Source organism: Heloderma suspectum, chromosome 10 (genome assembly GCF_057233095.1).
Source record: "Heloderma suspectum isolate Gila_16-S chromosome 10, 16-S_ref, whole genome shotgun sequence".
Taxonomy (NCBI): Eukaryota; Metazoa; Chordata; class Lepidosauria; order Squamata; family Helodermatidae; genus Heloderma; species Heloderma suspectum.
This window is the reverse complement of record NC_139467.1, coordinates 20,893,581-20,910,888: the sequence shown is the minus strand read 5'-3', so window position 1 is coordinate 20,910,888 and position 17,308 is coordinate 20,893,581. Positions and strand designations below refer to the sequence as shown.

At 48.5% G+C, this 17,308-nt stretch overlaps 1 protein-coding gene across 2 annotated transcripts in view; it reads right to left on the bottom strand.

Moving 5' to 3' along the window:
- Window positions 1–15,409, bottom strand: part of KIRREL2 (kirre like nephrin family adhesion molecule 2) — a 56,375-nt gene extending 40,966 nt beyond the window's left edge. The window contains exon 1 of one of the 2 annotated variants that reach the window (XM_084814385.1): window positions 15,340–15,409. In XM_084814385.1, the coding sequence (XP_084670511.1) occupies window positions 15,340–15,409 (70 nt within the window). The remainder of the gene's footprint in view (window positions 1–15,339) is intronic. The other variant, XM_084814386.1, reaches the window with a different exon arrangement.
- Window positions 15,410–17,308: the final 1,899 nt, after the last annotated feature.

Sequence of the window (17,308 nt, the reverse complement as noted above, 5' to 3'; positions counted from 1 at the left end):
AGTTCCACATCACTGAAGATTCTCTTCTGCCTACTGTATTCATTTGCTTTGCAATCATCTGCCTAGGGAAAACACTTGCTTCTGAAGCAAGCACGTTAGTAAACCAACCATAGGTTTCCTTCTGAACAATCTCTCTCTCTCTATGGATGTTTAATACAATGTTTAAGCTCACCATGAATCTGGTTGTACTTATTATAGAATAGCTCCAGTTCAAAGACGTTCGGCCACATCCATGGCATAGATTAAGGATGCTGAGCCCCAGGCCTGCAGACTATATCTGACCCTCCAGGGTTCCCAGATGGCCACATCCCCTCCTTTGGGCCCCCTCCCCCCCGACCACCAATCGTATGGTTTCCCGTTGCTTTTTTACCCCATTCTGAAATGATGAAATGCCTCTCCTAAGACTCAGTTACTGGCAGTAAGCACTTTCGGATAAGATATGCTGGTATAATTGCCCTGAGCCTTTGGCCTTGTTCACCATGGGCATGTGGCCCCCAAGTCCTTCTCCAAAATGAATTTGGCCCTTAAGCTAAAAGAGGTTGAACACCCCTGATCTAGTTAGGCAATTACTCTGGGAGGGGCCATGGCAGAGTGAGGTCTTAGATAGAGTGAGGTGGTGGCTTAAGGTGGCGGATGCAGGTGCACGCACGTGTGTGTGTGGGCAGTAGTACCATGGGGCAGCAGCAAAGGCAGTTCCCAGGGTGCTGACCCAGAGGCGAGAAGATAGGATGCCAAGCCTGAAAAACGTGAGTGTTGCCCAGAGGTCTGGCAACACTCTATGTGAAATAGGTAGCCTGGTCTATTTTTAATAGCTAGGTTCATCTTTGTTGACAAAAACAATACGCAAGCTGTTGGGTCACACAATATCATTCATCAAGCCGAACGAGAATGCTCCAGATTCTTTTTCTGGGACGTTGGTAAGGACGTCATCAGGCAAAAACTGTAATGGCAGAGTTCCTTCTGCTTCACTTACCTAGAACTAAATTAATGCCTTTCAAGAACTTCAAGGAAAAGCAATTCTAGGACTTTTCCAGAAATCCAATTCCTCTATTCAATTCTACTTACAATGAAAGGGGGGGGGGGAGGGGAGCTGGCAAAACAGCTTGGCCTGGGCTTTGGTGGCAGCTTAACATACATCCTTAGAAACCACATCAGGATTTTAAAAAATGAAATAGCAGGTGCCATCCCCACACCCCATGATTTACACTGGGATTGCAGCACATGCAGAGGGGATGTTTAAACCTTCCCTCCCTGGCTGCTTTGTGATCCCAGCAAAAATCACTTTCCTGCCCCCCCAGCTGTCTTAGAAAAAAACACTCCCATTAGTGCTATACAGTGTGTGTGTGTGCGTGTGTGGGGGTGGGAACGTCAGGACTGCAGCTGGGGAGGGAAAGTTTAAACCTCCCTCCCCATGTGACGTAGTTGTGATGAAAATCCTCCTCTGCCCCCAATACACTTATTTTTTTAAAAAAGATTGTGATGTGGTTTACAATGACACATCTAGTTTGGCCCTGAGAATTAAGTAAAGGGCGGGGTGACTCCAGATCACTGTCAGGGGGTTCTCTGAAGATGAGTTTCCCACCTAGAGCCACACACAGAACTCTTTGCCTCCTTTGCACTTGCCGTCCCTCAAACGGGTCCCTCCCACCCTGCCATAGCCCCGCACACATTCCAAAACCTTCAAAAGGAAAGAGAGGAAGGCAACTCATTCACTTTGGCCCCTGCCAATTGTTACACCTTCTTCTCTTTCGGTTACAACAAGTGTTCAAGATGTGACAAAGTGTAAGTTGGCTGCGGTGTCTCTGCTTTGGAATCGCCTAAGTGGCTGGGAGGCCTGAGAAGGGACGCCTGCGGAGATCACCACACAACTATGTGCCATATGTGAAGGCTTTTCTGTCTTGTTAATGGTCTGGAGAAAATCGGGGGGACGGGGGAGGGGTCAACACTTCACCTCAACCCTGTGTGGAGTTTCACTCCATAAGGAATCCTGGCTGGAACTTTTGGGCACTCAAGGCAAAGCCTGGTGTGTCCCATAAACAGCGCCAAGACACTGCGTGACCTCATCTTTGCCTGCCTAGCAAAGAGACAGAAACAGGGTTGGCATCAAGGGTAGGCATGGTCGGGGAGTTGCCGAGGGCCCATGCCCCAGTGGGTGTGGCTGACAAGAGCCCACTGAATGTGCTTCTCCTCTTTGCCATTGCAATGTGCTTGTTCACCTGTCTCTCGCTGTGGCCAAGACGACTGAGGTGGGGAGGAGGAGGAGCAGTAGATCGCTCTGGCTCTCTGCCTGTCAAGCAAGCAAGTGGGAGCAATCCTGAGAAAGAGGATGAGGAGCAGTTGCAGCGGGTGACAACGGTGGAGACACGGGGCTCCTTCACACGGAGCTTTTATCCTGCAATTGAGATTGCTCCTTCACGGAAGTTTGCGGGCTCTTTACACGACGCTGTGACCCTCCACGGAGTCTCCTGCACTAAATGCCCTTTGTTCCATTTTTAAATCGATCGCAGATCATGAGCTATCAGATTACCCCATTGTGTTCCGCTTTGGTTTCCTCCGTGAAAAGAGTTAAAGCAGCAAGAAGAGGAGAGAGATCAATGAAAGATAGTGGAAGATACGGGGAGAAGGAGGGGGGAAAGGAAGCGCATGTAAAGGGAGTCAGTGGTGATCCTGCATTTAAAACAGAAGCAGAAAGCCCCGTTTTAAATGCAGGATTTTAGGCTGGTGTAGAAATGCCCAAGGTAGACTCACTGAGGGAGGAGGCCCATTGAGGGTCCCCCAACACCTGCAGCTGGCACTGGATGGAAACATCACTGATCCCTTAGTATGCCAGAAGCCTCACAACATCTGCAGTGATAGGGTGGCCATGTGTCCTATTTTGCAGAGAGCACTCCTCTATTTGGTCACTTGCAGATGTTTTTTTCAAATTAGGCTAAGGGCCACATGCAGCTTTAGGGCGGTAGGTCCCTCACCCCTCCTGCTCTAATCGTCACCTCACCATGCACATTAAGGAATTTGCATTAAACATGGGCATACCGTTCACTGCAGGATGTACATCCACCTATATTTGCACATAGATGTTCCTAACCATCTGGGGAATCTGGTATGTGCTCTCTTTACAGACCATGTGCAAGAAGCACCACAGTTTAAATGTGGCTACTGTGATTTATGTTTTCAATCTCTACTGATAAAGTACTTGAAAATATGAATATATCTATACATTGGCTCCATGATTTGCAACAGCAGCAATGCCATCTAGATAATGGGTGCCTGTTGTATGTTGGGAAGACAAATAGGCTACTTATAGGCTGAGAACATGGAAGCAGAATAGAGAACAAGACAACCAATACTTTACCTGTTCAACATTTTGTGGATTAATCATCATTCAGAGAAGGATTTTAATATGTGTGTGTGTGATTGAAAAATAGTATAATTAGACCAACGTGGATTTGCTGTTTTTACAAATAATATTTTCTGAAGACACATGTTTTAAACTCACTCTCACCTGCGGGTCTTCAGGGGAAAATGGTATTAGGGTATTCACTTGAAAACAATATAGTTTGACCTTGTCGTTTTCTAGCTGTTTATAAGGCAGGGCTGGGCAGAAAGTAGGTTGGGATCTACTGGAAGATCTCTGGGTGATTTGCAGAGCAAGGGTTTCTGACTCCCAACTGTCTAACAAAAGCAACAACGAAGACGGCCATCCTATGGCCCCTAGATAGCATCTGGGGGGCCAAAGGATAATTTGGATTCCTGGATCCGAGGTTGGAGACGGTGCTCTGATCTTGGACTCAGGAGTCCGAGCTCCCTGCCTATGCCCCCTCCCCCTCACAGCCGGCATGGACAGAACTGTGCCGGCTGCCTCTCCAAGGTTGCAAAGGTGACCTCGGAGGGAAGGTAAAGGATGCACTTCCGTGGGTGGAGAGGGGAAGGGACTGGGGGGTGGTTTACAAGGTATCATCCGGCCTCCCCAACCTTCTTGCCTTCCCCTTCCCAACCCTGCAGCTAGATGGGCAAAAAAAGCCCATCTAGCTCAAATGCAGAGTGGGAGGAGCATGGAGGCAAAGATCCCGCTCTGCATTGGATGGCCGGAAGCGTCTGAGTTCAGAGGCCTGCAGCCATCTGCATGGGACTGCACCCTTTCCCCTCCTAAGTTAGGTTGCTGAAAAACAATACTTGGGGGAAAACCAGGAGTAGATTTTTGCATGTAGGGACTTGTGAGTTTGGTTCTGTTACACAAATTCCTGGGCTGACCATGTGCTCAGAGGCATCCTGTTCCTTAATTCTCCGCTATGTCTGTCCACCCATGCCACTAATTTGCACCTGGTTCTGATTGGTGGACCTTAAGAGTTCTAGTAAAAAACAGATTCCACAAGCCTAAAGTCTGCCTACCCCTGAGTTAAGGGAGCAGTGAGTGACTACTTCTCATCGTTAACTAGTGTAGTGGTTAGACAAAGTATTGCACTCAGACTGGGAAAACCTGATTTCAAATTCTCACTCAGCCATGAAATTGCTGGGAGGTCCTAATCCAATCACTACCTTTCAGTCTAAGCTACCTCACAAGTTTGTTGTGAAGTTAAAATTGCAGGGGAGAGAAATCATGTACGCCATCTTGAGATCCTCAGAGGAAGAGTGGCATAAATTCAATAAATCAATAATCAATAAATAAATGCATGGCACTTTATAGAGTTACAATAAAATGGCAACCCTCTTCCCAGGAGCTTACAATCTAAAATGTGTGAAAGGGGGTGGGGAAGGAAGATGGAGATGATGTAAGCCAAAATATATGGAGGGCTACTAGTTGCCTCCCGCTGTAGTAGGCTGCTAATCCAGGCTTTTATATTAAAAAAACACCCTAGTTTTCTAAGAGGCTAGCATCTTTTCTTTCCATGCTGTTATGGTAGACTGGGCTTTCTTTCCTCTTTGGCTAGCGTGGAAGTAAGAACAATCCATCCCTCCTTCATCAGCCTGCTCACTCACCCGCATAGAATTTCGCTCACTCACCTGTAAGAAATTTCTGATCACCGATGGTGACCAAGCAACTACTTAAATACAAGGCTGTGTTAATCTGCATGTGGGCTAGGTGCTACAGGGCACACAAATAAAAGTATCGATTTTGCAGTGGCAGCTAAGTCCCAAAAACTTCTGGACTCATGTACACTGTGGCAACATGCAATTGAACATGGGCCCAGACACAACTTTTGGGTGGTGCACTGCCTTTAGCATTGCTCATGCCATGTGCAAGCTGACAGTTGTGTCCTAGCAGTTGGAACATTGCAGGAGATGTTCATGGGCTTGTCTAGAAACCAGCTGCTCCAGAGGAGAAAAACAAACAAACGAAAACATATATGAGTATCCATTTATATGGTTCAGGCAGCAAAAAAGAAGAAAAGAAAGTACTGTACTAGTAGAATTAAAAGATATGAACATAAGCAGAAAATTCAGTTCTTCTGCTGTCCTAGCTAGGGATAGATAATCTTTCCGTTTTGGTTTCTCCGTTTCTCATTTTTCTAATCTTAAGTTTACTTCGTCCTATTTCCATATCAATTTGTGCGTGTGTGTTTTAATGTCAGCATGGAAATTGATATTCATTACTCCTAATATACACCCTTTACTTTGCAATTTTTCCTATTATACACATTTCCAAGCATTCGCCCCTAAAATAATGTATTTTGGACCATATTTTCACTCATACTGACATTTTTGTGTCAATATGTGCATTTCTTGATTGGAAAACTGCTGCACAAACTTTGGGGAAGTGCAAATACCAAAGTAGACTTCTGTTTTGGTTTGCATATTAGTTTGGGAAGTGCGAATTAGCCAAATGAATTTCCCTCTCCTCCCATCGCTAGTGCTTGCCATGGGACCTGGCCATGTAACAAACCAAAGCCAAATAATATATTAGAATCTCTTGAGTGGAGGCCAGTTTATGAGATAGGTAATTCTATCTCTCTGCATGCTCCTGTACAATTGGAGAAGCAGTGTCTTGAGAACACTATCTTCCTTCACAGTGAATGCATTCATTATCCCACAGCTCCATGCGTCCCAGGGCTGGCAGTAAAAACAGGTTCTGGGGCTAAACCAATATGTCAAGTCAAGCCTGGTATCTAGAAGAAGCAATAACTGCAGGGAAAGACTCGCACGGCCCTTTGAATCCTCCCTTCCCTGTGAAATATGTTCAGCAGTGACAAAATCTTTGGGATCCTGCCAGTCTATCTAGTGGCCATCAAGCATGTAATAATTGCAGTTTTTGAAGGCTTCTGTGTCTTTTTTCTCCCTCTGAGAAAATTCAATTTTCCTGTTTCCTGCAACAATTTTAGCTGGTAATAATCAATGGCTATCTTAAAGCATCTCTCCAGACGTGTTAAAAATCAATCCAAATGTTTACCGCCGCAGGAAATTAAGGGAGCAGACAATTACTTCGTGACAGAGGAGGAGGCTCGGGAAAAATAAGAGCTTTATTTTGTTTAATAGCAACTACCACTTTATACAGTGCAAGGGCCTTTACATCCACAGAAGCATGCCACTATTTACAGAGATAGCCACGCTATACATTCATTACTGGACCTAGCAGTTCATTTGTTTTGGTGCGTGTTTTGAAATCAATGGACTCTCCACCCTACCAAACGCCCCCCCCCCTTAATTGCATGATGCAACAAACCCTGACACAAACCCAAATCTGCAAACGGAATAATCCATGAGAGCCCTGGTATCTGGGGACTGGCACAGCAGGGCTCCATACCCAAGCATCTCAAGCCAATACCAGAAACATTCTGGGGGTAAGAGGAGAATCCCTTATCAACACCCCCATCTGATTCCTGGCAAGGAGCAGGGCAGGACTGGATCAACCAATCAGCTCTGCTAAATTTTGGCTGCAGGACCACTCTCACATTAGGATTTTTGTATACAGGGGGTAGGGCAGGGGAGTTCCATAGATGTCTCAAAGACTTTATTTGACAATATGGGAGGGCTGGCATCAGTGCAGTTGTTTAAACAATCCCAACACATGTTCAGAAGCAAGAGGAGATGGCTGCTTGGACTTCTGCCTCATCATTCTCCTTCTGCTCTTCAGCCTGCCCACATGCATTTTTTAGCACTTGGCTCTCTTGGTATGAGTGGTCTCCCTGCATTGGTCTCCAAGAACATGAAACAGCATTGCAGCTAGATGGAGGCAGTGCTTCAACTTTGCCGCTACCACCAACGGGCACCTTACACTCAAAACGGTGGCAGCAGCAGGGCCAGCGTCAAAGGTTGCACGGTTGGGGGCCCATACCTCAGTAGGGGGCCCACTGGTGAGCGCCCCCAGACCTGCCCTTCCTCTTCATCATTGCAACCTGCTCGTTCAGTCGCCTCTCCCTCTGGCCCAGACAACAGCGTTGGTGTGAAGGAGGAGAGGTAGATGCTTGCTTGCTGACTGGCTCTCTACCTGATGTGCCACTTTTCTACTTGTGGGGTGTTTTCTTTTTTTGAGCATTGGGAAGCACTCAACGATGCAATCTTCTTGTCTTGCACTCTGAAGTGGTACAGTCTACCCTGCCCTTTCAGGGCTCTATCATCTCATTTGTTTGCACGTGTAGCAGTCGATCCAATATGGAAGTCAAGGGAAAATGCAACAACCTCCTCCAAGTATCCATGAAATTGCCGAATCTCCCAGTAGCCAGGTGGCTACTGGTCTGAGCATGTGTTATAGCAGCCTTCCCCAACCTGGTACCCTCCAGCCATTTTGGACGTCAACTCCCATCAGGCCCAGTCTGCATGGCCAGTGGTCTAGAAGTTGTCATCCAAAACACCAGGTTGGGCACCAGGTCAGAGAAGGCTGTGTTACAAACTAAAAGCTCTTTCATAGTCACTTTTATTAGTACTAAGAGGAAATCCAGGGCAGATACAAACCCAGGAACAGATGATCCAAATCACACAGCAAAGGACACATCAACATGGTGCTTTTTCAGATGCCATCCATCATTCATATGCCATTCAATCCCTGCGGCCCACACAGCTGTGGGCAGGACCGCGTGTGAGCATTTGACAATTCCTGTTAACTCACACAATGCAAGCGTGGAAATTTATATTGAGTGTAGAATTCAGCCTTTTGAGAAAGCCATTTTTCACTTTTGAAAAAAATGCAAGTTTCTAGCCCTCAGGGCTAGGAAGATTGATTTGATAGTCTAGAGCATGGAGAATGCCTGGTGAAACTGCAACAGCTTGGGGAGCAGGATTTCCAGGGAAAGGGGGTCAAGTGTCCTGCCTAGCTTTCTGCCCCGATTTGTTGATTGTTTGCATTTATATCCCACCTTTTTTCCTCTTGCAAGGAACCCAAAGTGGTTTACACTATCCTCCTCCTCTCCATTTTATCCTCACAACAACAACCCTGTGAGGTGGGTTGGGCTGAGAGTCTGTGACTGACCCAAAGTCACCCAGTGAGCTTCCATGGCCTAGTGGGGACCGGATCTCCCAGCTCCCAGACCAACACTATGACCAGCAGAAGGATAATGTATGGCGGGGTGGGGAACCTGAGGACCACCAGAAGTTGCTGGACTATCACTTCCATTATCCCTGACCATCGGCCATTCTGGTTCTGGAGCTGGAGGCCAACAACATCTGGAGGGCCATGGATTCCCCTAGTGGAGGCTGGTGGCTCTTATGCCACTGGGGTGGTGAATCCAGTCCAGGTTTCAGTTAGAACTCTAAAGGAGCTATCTGTGGGGCTTTGCACCCAAAGCCAATTCACTGCCCCACTGACATCAGAGCCACCAGCCACCAGATTCCCCACTCCTGATATATGCAAAAATACAGGAATTTAACTTACTTTGCACCATGCATACAGACCGATCACAGAATTTAGCATTTCTTGGCCCAGAAACTGGATTTCCCTGGTTCAAAATGTTACATTTTTAAGCACAGAATACACCCCCACCCCGCCCTGCTTAAGAGCAGGGGCCTTGCCATATATTACACTGCTTTTTTATTTGTAGGTGTATGCTTGAAAACATGAAGGATGAATGTGTCAAAGGTGGTTGGGGCTTGTTCCAATGTTAATAGCACCCCTCCCTTTACCTGGGAGAGCTTTAGACCAATCAGTGCCACAGTCGCATTGCAAGGATGGTTGACTACTGGCTTAGACATGGCTTTAAAAAGAAAGCATAGACAAGAGAGGTTGGCCAGTAGCAGCTATTGGTTGTGGTCAGTAAAGGGAACATCCAGTTCAGAGGCAGCATGGCACTGAGGACAAAATGCCAGGAGGAAACAGCAAGGCTATCGCATTCATGGCCTGCTGTCAGTCTATACGGAGCATCTGGACAGCATCTGAGAGAGAGCCGGCTTGGCGTAGTGGTTAGAGTGTTGGATTGAGGACATCCAGGTTCAAGTCCCCACTTAGTCACAAAGCTCACTGGATGATGTTTGGCTACTGATTCTCTCTCTCAGCATACCCTACCTCACAGGGTTGTTGTTAGGATAAAATTGGGGTGGGGAGGGAAGACCATGCTTCAAGAAAACATGATGCCAGACCAGATGGATCTAACTGAGTCTGATCTGGCAGCAGCGGTGCAGCTAGTGCTGGACTTTGGGGCCAAAGTCCAGGGGCATGGGCAGATGACCACGCAGAGAGCAGCAAGTGCAGAAACAAACTCCGGGGCTGTTCACACAGTACGCTAACCCAGCCTCAGTGGTTCAGTGTGGATTATTTTGAACCGTGGGTTTGTTGAACCATGGTTTATCGTGTTGTCTGAACACAGCCAGGGTGGCTTGTGAACCATGCAGTGTGGCTTATTTTTCTCGAACAAGCCACCTTGAGAATCCATGGCTTGTTGTTAGGTCATTCAGGGTGGTTAACAAGCCACACTGCATGGTTAACAAGCCACCGTGGCTGCATTCAGACAGCACGATAACCCACCCTGCGGAAAACGTGCTGTGTTCAGACAACTTGATAACCCACAGTTCAACAAACAACCCACAGTTCAAAAACCCCCACACTCAACCACTGAGTGTGGGATAGCATGTTTTGTGAACAGCCCTTCTATTTTGTTCCTGCAGTCACGAAGCTATTCAAGTTTGTGAATTTAAAATGCAAACTACACATGCTCAGAGGTTTGTTTTTTTAAAAAATCAGGCTTGGTAAACAGTTTTGTTGTAGTAGTCCTAACATATCAGGAACTTAGAAGCAGTTTTAAAGCATGGAATGATGGTTGGAGGAGGGCAGGGTGGGAAGAAAAACATTAGCTGTGCGGTTCACAACTATACAAGCATACATGGCTGTTCAAAGGGGGCTCCCATAAGACAATTAAGTCCAGGGTCTAACATGTCCTCACTGCACCACCGTCCAGTAGGGCTCTTCTGATGTTCTCAACTGGTTAACTGTCTTGATTGAGCCCCCAGATTCCCAAGTAGGTGTAACCCTAGCGAAGATGGTTTCCCAGCAATTCAATGATTTGTTCTTTCATCCAGAGTGGGTGGGGGGAAGAAGGAACACATCACAACATTCGTTTCCTACAATACACTCTAAAGATCACCTTGAGTTACTGCAAAGCTTATTTTTAGTTGATCAATGCATCCGTTATAATTGTTCGTCAGCCTTACCAAGTAGCCCTCTCCCCCTCCTTCTCTTCCAGCACCACCCCTGGGGTGGCCGACCAACCATCCCTCCCACCCCCACCCTCTCTGTGTCAGCGATAGGCAAAGGGGGTATTCATTTGCATAACTTAATACAGGCCAGGCATGGCATTAGTATTCAGATAAATGCACTCGTTGCAACTTTGCCAACTTGAGATCACTGCAAATTTGAGTGGATTTCCACAGAGACAACAGAAGGCACATCCCCCAGGCCAGCTTTTGCTCCTGCCAAATTTCAGTGACACAGCTTCTCAATGAGATGACTGAATTTTTTAAATTATTATTTTTTTTAAAAAGATGGAGGAAGATCATCCTTTTTCTATCATTCTTAGAGGCAGCTGAAATCTCTCTCTCTCTCTCTTTCTTTGCTGGAACACCAAAAACAACCCCTGAAGCAGAAAGGGGCAAAAACCCAGTCTGGATGGGCAGAAGCTGTGAACATTTGACAACAGACAGGTTCATTACATCTATTACATATCAAATACTTAAAAAAAAGGAAACCAGGACAGATCAGGGACACACAATACACCATACAGGCTCTGAACACCTTTGGCTTGCTGAAGAATTGTGTGCAGTCTGAATGCTTTGATAAAGACAGAGGTGTCTTATTGTATGTTACTAAAATAGTTTGAAACAGAATGGTGGCTTTTGAAATGTATTCCAAGGAACTCCAGGGTTCCACAGTGGCTTATCAGGAGCTTCTTAATGGAGGAACAAGCTTCTCTGAAAGCCATGATGGATCTTCCCCTGAAATGGGCACCAGGTTGTGGGGCGGGGGGCATTCTAGGTCACATGTGGAGCAATGCCAAATGCTTAGCCACCCTCTGATTCAATAAACTGAGTGCATACCTTTGAACAGGGCTAGGCAGACTGGAAATCTGCAGGGCCAACTTTGTTTTTACTAGAACCCTTGGGTCCACCAACCAGAACCAGGTGCAAAAATGATGGCTCAGGGATGCAGACATACTCTGAGAATTGAGGAACAAGGCTGCCTCTGAGCACATGCTCAGCCAGTTTTCGGTACCAGAACTGAGCTCACAGTCCTATATTTAAAGAACCCATTGTCCCCCCCCTCCCAAATCTCAGTTTCAGCAGCCTGAAAGCTATACAATGCTATATACCCTTACTTAGGAGTTAGCCCCATCAAATACAGTTGGACTTAACGTCTGAGTAAACATGCATAGGATTGCGCTGTTGGGGGTGAGGCAAAGGATGCTGTTTAGTTGTTGCTACTGTTAACAAAATTGGGAGTCAGAAACTCTTGCCCATCTATTGCAAATCACCCAGAGATCTACCAGGAGATCACAAACTATCTTCTGCCCCACTCTTGCCTTAGAACACTTCTCCAAACCTTTGCCAAACACAAGGGTTAGTAAGGCCAGGTAGACAGTAGGTCTTTCGCAGACAAGCTGATGTGCTCCTTGAAGGTAGAAAGTCTGAAAAATGCTGATATACACCATCAGTCTTCAAACGGTCAGTCATGACTCAAAACTGAGGTCATGGGTAGGTTCCAGTGGTGTGAGTTTTACCAGTGATGGCACCATTATTTTCTTGGGTGGGGTGGGGCATGATTGAGGAATGTTGCTTATTTTTTGTAAAGGAGAAAGAGACAAAGGAGGAGAAAAACAGAGAGAAGACATCTAATCCTAAAGTAGGTCTCATGTTGCACATCCACGTCACAGATGGGTCCCAGCTCTGAAAATGTTCAAGATTATCCACATAATGGATATTGCAACGTTCAATAGCAGAGAATGACACAAAATGACCCAAACAAGTTGGTGGCACCGTGGAAATTAACTCACACTGTGTTGTGTGAGCTGTCGTAGATAACAACCTACTTTGCCAGTTACTTCCTCAATCCCCTGATAGACATAAACAGTGCATTTGTTCAAGAAAATAAGAAAGGTAACAGCAGGAGGTGTAGTTGTAGTTTTGGTGGGGATTGAACCAAATTCTGTCAGCAAAGACACATGCAGGCTTCTGAAATACACAGAACTCTTTATCAGGCTGCTGCTGTGACTATTCGCTTCCTATTTGTGGTTTGCACAGGTTGGCCACACAAAGATCTATTCTAGGGAGAGGAGCTCAGCTGGCCTATTATGCACATTAGAAATCCTACTTCTGTCCTCTAATTTTACCCCCTCCCCCCAGGGACCATCACATTCTCCCATATTCCGGCTGCTGCCTCTAGCTGCTGGCTTAAGACATACCATCATTCCACACTGCCCCCTCCTGCCCCCAATCCCTCCCCACCCTCGCACAGAGGTTGATTCAACACCAGCGAGGAGCAGGCACCCCAGGGTAAGAGTACCACAACCACTCAGCAATCATTAGTGTTACTGCAAAGGGAACTTATAGCTGGGGGGCACGGGACCAAGCCAGGCGTGCGAGTGTGAATTCACTCGTCCCCTCGACACCTCCGCTCCCTACACATTCCGACCCCCCTAACCCTACCCCAGGGGCACTTCTCTGCGCTCCCATTACAGCCACTGAAGGCATCTGATAGCAGATGAGCCAGGATGCCCGACCAGCTCTGTAGGATTGCCAGGATCAGAATTGGGGGGGGGGGGGAGGGCAGCATTCCCCAAGAATAAGCCAGCTCCTGGGCCTTTAAGAGAGGCAGTGCATGGCAGGGAGAAGTTTAGCAGGTGCACCTTCTGCCATCACTGCAGTGCGACTGGTGAGTGGCAGAGCTGTTCAAACATACAAGAATCCCTTTCGGAGGGAGGCAGCCACGTCCGTCCGTCCACCGGCTGGTGGCCCCTCCCAGTGACCCACTGCCAGGATGGCCCTGTTTAGAGGCAGCTGCCTGGCCACGCTGAGGGCGAAGGGGAGGCCGCGGATTTTTGGATGCCCTTACGGGAAGCAGAGCAGAAGACAGGCAGATGCCGGACCCATAATCCACCAGTCCGTTGCGTTGCACCGTCCCATAGCCCACTGAAATGAACTACCCTGGCCTGCGCTCCCTTCTGAATCGGTTCCTGTTTCTTTCCATGGGGGCTTGTGCAAGAGAAGTTTCCCAGTGGGTTGTGCTGTGTGCCACTTTGCAGGGAGAGAGGGAAATGTGCCCTCTTAGGCGGTGTGGCCTGAGCAAGATGGAAAATCCACTTGGGCCAGGCCTGCTCCTTGCACATCTATAGCCCATGGGAGGGGCTCACATCCCAGGTCAAGAAAGAAAAATGATTATGATTGGGAGCTGTGAAGCCAACCGGTAGCCCACCAAACTGAACACCCTCCAGTGTGCCCTACGTGGCTCAGCTTGAACCTGTATCCCATCCCACCCCCCTCCTTCAATGTCAGTTATGGGACATCAGAAGCATAACTTCGAACATGTGCAGAGTGCCTTTGACTCCCCTGCTGAGCTTCAGCAAATGGACAGTACAGAAAGGTGTTCTGATGTTGATGATGATGTTGAAATAAACCACAACCAGAAGCCCATATTTCTGGGATTTGGGGGCCTTAAGCCCCTGCACCTCTCATAATTATGCACAGGAGACAATGGGTGCCATCAAGTCCCTTTAAGAGGGGCTTAAGATGTGCTGGGGGGGACCCTTTAAGAAGTGCTGGGAGGTGCGAGTGGGGTGGTGGTGGAAGCACGATCAGGAGGAAGCTTTCCCATATTGGGAGAGGGGGAGATTTCAGGGGCTCTCCAAGCAATGCCCTGTCTTTTTCTCCTCCTCCACCATTTCGGATGGAAAGCTATGCTAAATAATACAACAGCCCTTGAATGACACCGAAGTGTGAAGAACGCTAGCCGGGCTCGAGTTGCAGAACTAAAGGGGGAGGGAAGGAATGGGTGGGGAGGGGGGGAAAGGAGAGTGGGGCGGGAGGGGGAGGCATAAATCGAGACTGCGTTCAATTTAGCCGTTCAAGGTTAACCACGAGAGGGAGTCAGCCCGGGGAATGGAACTTAGATCAACCCTAACCCCAAGCAAACGCCCCTACTAAAAAGAACACTTTTTAGGGGATAAGGGTGATGTTAGTTTAGTTCCCCACCATCCCACTCAGGCCCCCCCAACCCGCAGGGTCTGTATGGGAATCATTCTCTCTACCAATCACCCTCCCCCCCCACACCTCTGGAGCTGAAACTGCAGAGGGTGCTCTGTCAGGGTGGGGAGGGGGAAAGACCCTCCCCACAGAAGAAAAGCTCGTTTCGCTGCCGATCCGGAGGTGGCTGGCTCACCCCCCCTCCCCCAAGATAACAGCGAGCGGCAAAGGCGGGGGCACAGAGTGGGTCTTCCTCAAGGTCATACGTACTCACACATACATACTCAAGGAGCACTGACATAGTTCAGATGAGCCCCCCCTCCCCACAAACCCCCAGCAATCCCGAGTCTCAAAACCCCTCCCTCATTCCCAAAGGAAGGAACCCAGGAGTCCTAGCCCCTCCATCTCTGCCCTAACCATTGAACCCCACGTCCTCTCCCAGTGTTCAGAACAGAAACCGGGCGTCCTGAGGTGTAATTCCCTTGAGTAGACTCCTGCCAGGAACACTCTCCCTCCCTAACCCACATCCCCGGGTCGATGTCCTCCTAATAATAAAGCCATAAACTATTATCTTCTTGGGAGAGTTGGAACTGGCCAGGTTTTGGGGTGATGGTAGTGGAAGGGGTTAGAGTGTTCCCTTCGAGCTGGCAGATTGGGAGGCTCCCACCTACTCCCCCTTGTCTCGCTGCCATCGCAAGGAAGTTCCCCCCACCCCAAAAGAAAGAACAAATCGACCTCAGTCCATACCTGGATCTGCAAAGTAACTCAGGGATACGGTCCAGGTCAGCAGAAGCGCCGTCCTCATAGTGGGTGGCATCGGGGGAAGGGTTGAGCGGGGGCCGGGGGGGGGGGCAAGGAGAGCTTCAGCAGGAATGAGTCTCCCACCGCAGGAGCCTCCTCCGTTCACACGGTCGTCCTTCCCGCGTGTCCGCCTTGGGATTCCTCAGCAAGGCAGGGACGATTCCGGCAGCTCAAGACTATTGGTTGTTGTTGCTGGGGTTTTTTTTGGGGGGGGGGGAGTGAGAACCCAGGTTCTGTCCTGACCTTGGTGACTGGGGCGAGATGGAAAGCCAAAAGTGGAGTCAGCGTGTGGGGGAAGAGATGGGGGCGAGCGCGGGGGGCGCGGGGGGCGATAGTCAAGTTGGAAAAGCAAAAGCAAAGCGCGATGCTGGCGCCCTTCGGTGCGCCGGGCCGCTTCCTACGAGCCCCCGCTTCTCCGCTCCCCCAGCAGCTACTTCTGCACACTGAAGCCTTCCGCCTCCAGGGAGCTCCTGCTCATTCAGCAGGGCAGAGCGTGGCCACGCCCACCCCGGCTCCCGATTGGCTGCCTGGGAGGCTGCACTCATTAAGAAAAAAAAAATCTATCTCACGCTCACAATGAGCAGCCGCCGGCAGGGCGGGCTCGGCTCACCCACCCAGGCCGACCCCCCTCCGCGGCTCAGAAGGGCCGATCTTGGCGGGTGCGATGCGGGGAGAGGAACGCAGCTGGTTGCGGAAGGCTGTCCGTCCGTGCGACGTAAAACGTGCCTCCTTCCACATGTCCTCTCATAACGGGGCAGGTCACGCTGGGAGGCAGGGCTGGTATCCGATGTTAGTCCTATGTAGAGAAGACCCACCGAAATGAATGAGACTGAAGTTAGTCACGACGAAATGAAGCCCCATTCATTTCAATGGGTCTACTCTGTGTAGGACTAACACTGGATACTACCCAGGGAGTGCTAAGTTAAAGGTTTGCGGAGGGGACTGGTGGATGCCTCTGGCTGTGTGTTTCATTTTAAAAGGGCCCCTTTCTCTTATTACGGAGCACCAAAATCCCACAGGGTTGCTGATTTGGGCTGTCGTGAAAGAACTGCAAATTATGACTCATTCAAAAAAAAATTATTAGCATATTTTTACTGACGCTGTTGTGAGATTTCTGCTTCTGGTGCCAACTTAACTCCACCAAGCTTGGGTACTACTCTGCATCTTTACTGTTGGGGAGGGGGCGATTTGCTGCTCGGGTGATAACATATATGGTCCTGATCCAATAGCCCATCCCTCCACAACCTGGTGCTCTCCAGATGTGTGGGACTACAACTCCCATTATCCCTAGCCAGCACATCTGGAGGATGCCAGATTGGAGAAAGCTGTGATAGCCTTGTAAAGAATGCACCTGAGGATTCTCACATACTAAGGTCCTTCCACAGAGCCTCATTAAATAGGCTTTTTTATTTTATTTTTTGGGCATGTTTCCCCAGCCTCCCCCCCCCCCCCCGCCCAAAAGGACTCTTTATTTTGTTGAAATCAAGCCCTTATTCCCCCTGATATTTGCTTGTAGCCTAGTTCTGGGCTTCCTCAATTGAAAAGTGTTGAAGGTGCATTATTTATTTGTGGTGGGAGATGTTGTGATGATCTTCTGACTGGACTGGCTTTGCAGGGGGGGAAAGGTGAGAAAGAATAGAAAGGCAAAAGGCTCTGGAGAAATGCGGGCTTCTCAACAATCTGATGCAACAACTGCACACATCGAGGCAGCTTCCTGACCAGGCACTGCTTGGTCCCAAGGGCCACCCAGTCACACAGAGCCTGGCATCTCCCCCACCTCACTTAAATAGTCCTGTGTAGGCCTAAGTAAAACCACAGGCTAAACTGGCCGCAGAGCCAGCCACAGCTATGTCAGTACTATAATTGCCTAACCTATAGGCAAGGCTTAATTTGAGCCAAGATTTAAGTAAATCTT